Here is a 5,253-nt window from a genome sequence, read left to right as displayed (position 1 = left end):
TCAAGCCCAGTCTCCAGAGCGCGCCGGCCACGGGGACTGAAACGCGTAAACCCAGGTCATGCCGGGGGCTAGCTGTCTGCCAATGGACTCAACCGTCCCATCAGGTGCGCTGTCTGCCTCCAGGCCTCTGAGGGACGCGCCGCGGGGCGGTGCTTTGTAAAGCTTATTCCGGTAGGTGGGAGGCGAGGGCGCAAAAGCGCCGGAGGCAACGTCTTCGTGGGGGTGACCAAAAGAGTGGTGGGCCACCCCACCGTGCACAGGACACGAGGGAGCGTCGTCCAAATAGGGATCCGTCACCCTGGAGGCTGGCAAGGGAACGAGTTGTCGTTCAGCTGTGGGAAACCTCAGGCGGCCCAGAGGCCGCATGGGTATCGTAGTCAATATTTTTTTCGGTGCCAGGCTGATCATAATATTGATTTGGGGTGTTTTAAATAGGGCATGAATTTGGCTTCACCGGACGGCCGGAATACCTGAAATGAAATGTAATTTAGTTCGACAAGGACTGGCGCGGACGTGACAATTACAATGGCAACAAGGTGCTGGAAAGGAGAGGGCAAGGGGGGGGGGGCTTCTGCCCGTGCGCGAGCCAAGAACAAACGGGCTGACGGGGCGCCAATGTATGTATATGCTTAGAGTGAATGTGGTGGGGCGTCGAAAACATAAGTCTCAGTGGGATACCGTAGTTAACGGTGGACAGCCATGCACGGGGAGACAGTCATTCATGGTGTCTGACCGCGCCAACCGTTCCGCCAATGCCCTGGTCACCGGTATCATCTTAACGCTGTAGCTCACGCGTGCGTGTTGATGTCGGGTGTACTTGAGTCAGAATGTGTCGAGTCCCCACCAACCTCCCCCCCCCCCCTCCCAACAGGATCATTTGGTCAAGTAGCCATGCTCGATGTCCTCGTCGAAATATCGTACGCCACTGCCACCGTGATGGCGGGGAGAGGCTGTGCTCTTAACACTTAACACACACCCGGATAGCCGGTTGAATACCCTTCGCTCAGGTGAGGGTCAACTTTAAACCTGACAACTGACAAACTAAGAGATCTAGGCAAATCAAATTCGCGGGGTGGATTGACATGTACGTGAACTCACTGGTGTCACAATTTAAAGTACCTTGAAGGGATGTTCCACTTTTGAAGATATCGAGGTAGGCATCAGATGATGGGAAAAGCTTACTTGTAAGTATGGTATGCTTTCAAGGTTCAAAATGACGCTAAGTAGCAAAATTTTAAAGTTTGCAAAAAATGCGCCCCATTACTTCATTGTTTGATGGCGTCATGGAATGATCCCGTGACGACAGCAATACCTGGCAGCACCTGGCAGCCAGACCTAAAGAATTCCTCGAGACATATGAAAGCTGACACCAGCTGGCCCTTTTCGTCGCGGGGGCCGTGTCGAGTGGCGGATTAGTGGATGCTTTACTCGTGGATTTTTTGTCTTGGTGCTGGCCGTAAGAAAAGCTTTGGTGATTGACATTCGCAACGCAGCAATTGCCAGCTTTTGTGGGAGATTGTTAATGTGGAAGCACGGTATGCTGTGCTGTTGCTGTTGCCGCTGTTCTGTTGATGATTTTGTCAATACTTTATTATCGACCCACCGTTGGCTGCAGCACTGTAGTCCTGACACTGATATATGTGATCTGCAGGGTAGTTACTTTCCTTATTGTTTGTACTTGGAAATGCGGTGTCATACAAACATTAATAAATGTGCATCGCTGCTGTGAATTGATTGCCAAAGCATTGCTATTGCTATGATAAAGATGGTAGCATTGGGCTACCAAGGTTTTTTGCTTATAAGTGTTTATGCAATCAATAGTTAACCCTGATATAACCATTGTGGTGCAATGACATTCGTGCTGTTGATGGTCCTTTGGTATTGTTGAATCAGTTGTTACCAGTCATTCATGAATTATAAGCTGCTATCTCATAGGCTTGACAGAGTAGTCAACCAATGTGGTACATTATGTATGGCACAGGTGAACAGTTGTGGCACTACCTCGGTGCTGTACTGTGGCATGACATAAGGAACAATGGTATGTTTTTTGTAGTGCAATCCATGCTGCTTTCATAATAAATTCCATCACAAAAAGATGGGTCAAGTGTCCTCCCTTGTATTGACTCCCCATCTGACTTGTGGCTGACCAAAAACATTTGATACAAAATACAAATCACTTACAGCAAAGCTGACAACCAATAAGTGATATTACTTCCTCATCCTGTTTTGGAAATCCACAGAACATAGGTGAGAAAGATACAAACACATCTTCCATTTCCACAGTCATGCAACATGCTGCAGCCATCAGGCTGGTTTACTAAGATATAGCAGGAAAATGTTACATGTGGCGAAATGACACTACAAACATGCTGACCTTGCACAAGGCTGGAAACATGGCAAGTGCATGTAGTTTGGTACGATGGGCAATATGTAAGGGGGTCATGGAGCTGCTGGTGTACGCAAGGCTCATGATAGAAATACTATTAAGTGCTATCCAAGATACCAACAATAATTATTTTCCATCTTTCTCAGCACTCAGCATCATACGCAAGTTGCAGTGACTACAACATTATTGACTTATGAGCGATGCTTGCCTGCATATAAAATTTGTGAGGACAGTGCAATGTGCATCAGTAATAACACAGCCTCACAATTTCATAATTCTTTAGGGAAAACAATTTTGCAAAGACATACAATGTGAGCCTTTACTGAGCATATGCATTAATGAGCTGTATGCACTTGCCCCTGCTGCCAAAATGAATTGCTTAGATAATGACCCACACTGGATTAATTACATACCATAATGCCTCAATAGGTTCAAAATGTTGGCAAGATCATAACAAAGTACCAGCTTGCCTTTGTACACCCCTGCAACATAAATGCTAGTGCCTCTCTTAGGTTACAGGGTTCCTTCATCATGTTCAGACTCAAGCATAAAAAGGAGGCAGGTATCAGCATATAACATATTTTGGAGAGTCAGTAGACATAAAGACTACCAAAACAATGTTCTCACAGAGGTACATATCTCGCACGCACATTCCCCATCACATCAAGATCAATACAAGCCACTTCCACACACCACCAGTGAGCACACACATTTCAAGCCCCTGATTCATCTTCTTTTGTCAAATAGGTGTGATCTCACACCTGCACAGCTCGTGGAACTATAAAATCGCAGGTTTTCTCGCCATTTCCGCACAGATTTTCAGTCATAACGCAATTTCACCGCGACCTCCCTTCGAAACAAAGTCCCAAAAGGGGTTCATAGTAATACAGCGCAAGAGGTTTCTTCCAACAACAAAAACGCCAGCAGGGGAAAAACAAAAGATTTGCCATCGCATCTTGCTTTGTATAACTGTCGGGAGAATGCCCATTTTTTGGTGTTGTCCTTTTTTGCACACAGGGGCGTTCTTTTTTATAACATTGACCTGTAGCCTACAAATACGGGAAAATGACCCGTTCACGAGTGCCGCGCAACCTGAAAGTGCTTACGTTTACGTTTGCGACACGCATCCAGCATCGAAATCTTGCTAACAGCCAATCATCTTCCGCGCATTGCCTCACACGTGCTGCATCATCGCTTTTGCGAATGTACCACCGACCATGCTGTTTTGACCATAAGCAGGAAACAGCCCATAGTATGACCGCAATCGCGTGACGTTTCTATGACGTCATTAGTGCCTAAGCAACTTTGGAATAGGCCCCAAATAAACCTTTTCGCACTTTTGCGGGAGTATAACTCAGAAACCAAATCGTTTTGGGCCTTAAAAAGGATATGACCATAAACTGCATCAAAATATTCTCAAGATGTATATTTCAGTTTAAAACGTCATACAAATGTGGATAATTTCCTTAAATTTTGACCTCGGTGTAAAATAAGGACGAGCAAGGTCAACCTCCAGATTTGTGTCCAAAGTGTCCCCAGACCTCCGCATACAAACGCCTTGACTTAGATACCTGTTCTAAGCAAAACGTCATTGGTTTTAGTTTAAGGTTAGTGACCTTTTGGACCTTTAAAAGGTTAAGGTGATAAAACCGTCAAATATCCGCTATGCAATTGCCTGCAGCTGTGAAATGTTTGGCGTTGCTGTGCGGCGCCGTTCGGAAATTTTTCAGCGAGTCGGTTGGGTGCTTTTATTGCAACTGTGATAAATAGGAACATATGCTCTGCCATTTCTGCTTCATGAGCAAACTTAACATGTTTGAAATGGGGCGTACAAGCCATATTGTGGCTGAAGGATAAACACACGTAAAATGTCACCCAGCAAAACTTTTGCTACTATGCACACGTTTGTACAGTGATACATGATATGGCCAATGGGCCTAAATAACGATACATTCTGCGCTGAGAAGACGACACGAAGCTGGGATAAGTCTTTTCGCCGACATGGGGCAACGGACGTCCTTCCACATTGGGAGGAAAGGGGATACTAGCCGCTCCGATCATTTCTTTCCGGTCAATGCCCACGGGGCCAAAGATAAATTTTCAGAAACTTGTGCGCTTTGGCCTTTGCCTCCATTCCGGGTCCACGTGCCCCCATGTCTCGCGGCGGTACAGCACAAGACAGCGAGGAGTTCTTAAAGCAATTATCATTTGTGAGAACGCCAGTTATAAAGCGTAATATTTCTAACCCAATGTTCATTCCAGAGATGTTGTTACGACCTCATTCCTCCTATCAAAAATTGGTGACGCCGCCCTTGCGCATGACGTCACAATATCCGCCGAATCGAGTCACTCTGCGTGGGTGGATTTGGGGTGCACACACCACGCTCGGCTTTGGGTGCAGTATGAGCTTTAAGGCACCTGAGCACCTCACAAATCATTTGATTCAGATATTTAACGCATTCATCCCACAGATTCTTCCAACTCCGGAAACGTCACCGGCACCGTCTGCCTAACACCCAGTTTGTGACCAAACTGAAATGGTACTAGTAGAGCTGTATGCACCGCATACAAGAATGCTGATTATGCCAAGACCCACGGCCACTTTTCGTCAGATCCGCTGGGAGAAATCATGGGAATCTGCCGATGTCTTTCTCGCACGCCGACCGGCCGCGCTTCGTGATGTTAGACCTGAGGACCGTCTTTGGTCCTTCGTGTGCTGGCGAATGACGTCAGGAATTTGCATGGTCTTCACGCCATGAAACACACACCTACTCAAAAATCCCATGTCGGAGAGATGTCGTGCACGGCGCTGGGAAATACCGTGCAGTCCCGCGCGCGCCGCCGTCGCGTCTGCTAGACTCAGAATC

The 5,253-nt window shown here is 46.8% G+C and overlaps 1 protein-coding gene across 1 annotated transcript in view; it reads right to left on the bottom strand.

Annotated features, from left to right (window-relative positions):
- LOC119103237 (alpha-1-macroglobulin) overlaps positions 1-5,253 on the bottom strand; it is a 24,585-nt gene continuing 19,332 nt past the window's right edge. The window contains exon 5 of the mRNA XM_037226679.1: positions 1-36. Coding sequence (XP_037082574.1) covers positions 1-36 — 36 coding nt within the window. The remainder of the gene's footprint in view (positions 37-5,253) is intronic.

The sequence above is a fragment of the Pollicipes pollicipes genome, unplaced genomic scaffold (assembly GCF_011947565.3).
Source record: "Pollicipes pollicipes isolate AB1234 unplaced genomic scaffold, Ppol_2.1 Scaffold_5724;HRSCAF=6776_pilon_pilon_pilon, whole genome shotgun sequence".
Lineage (NCBI taxonomy): Eukaryota > Metazoa > Arthropoda > Thecostraca > Pollicipedomorpha > Pollicipedidae > Pollicipes > Pollicipes pollicipes.
This window is presented reverse-complemented; position numbering and strand designations above follow the sequence as displayed.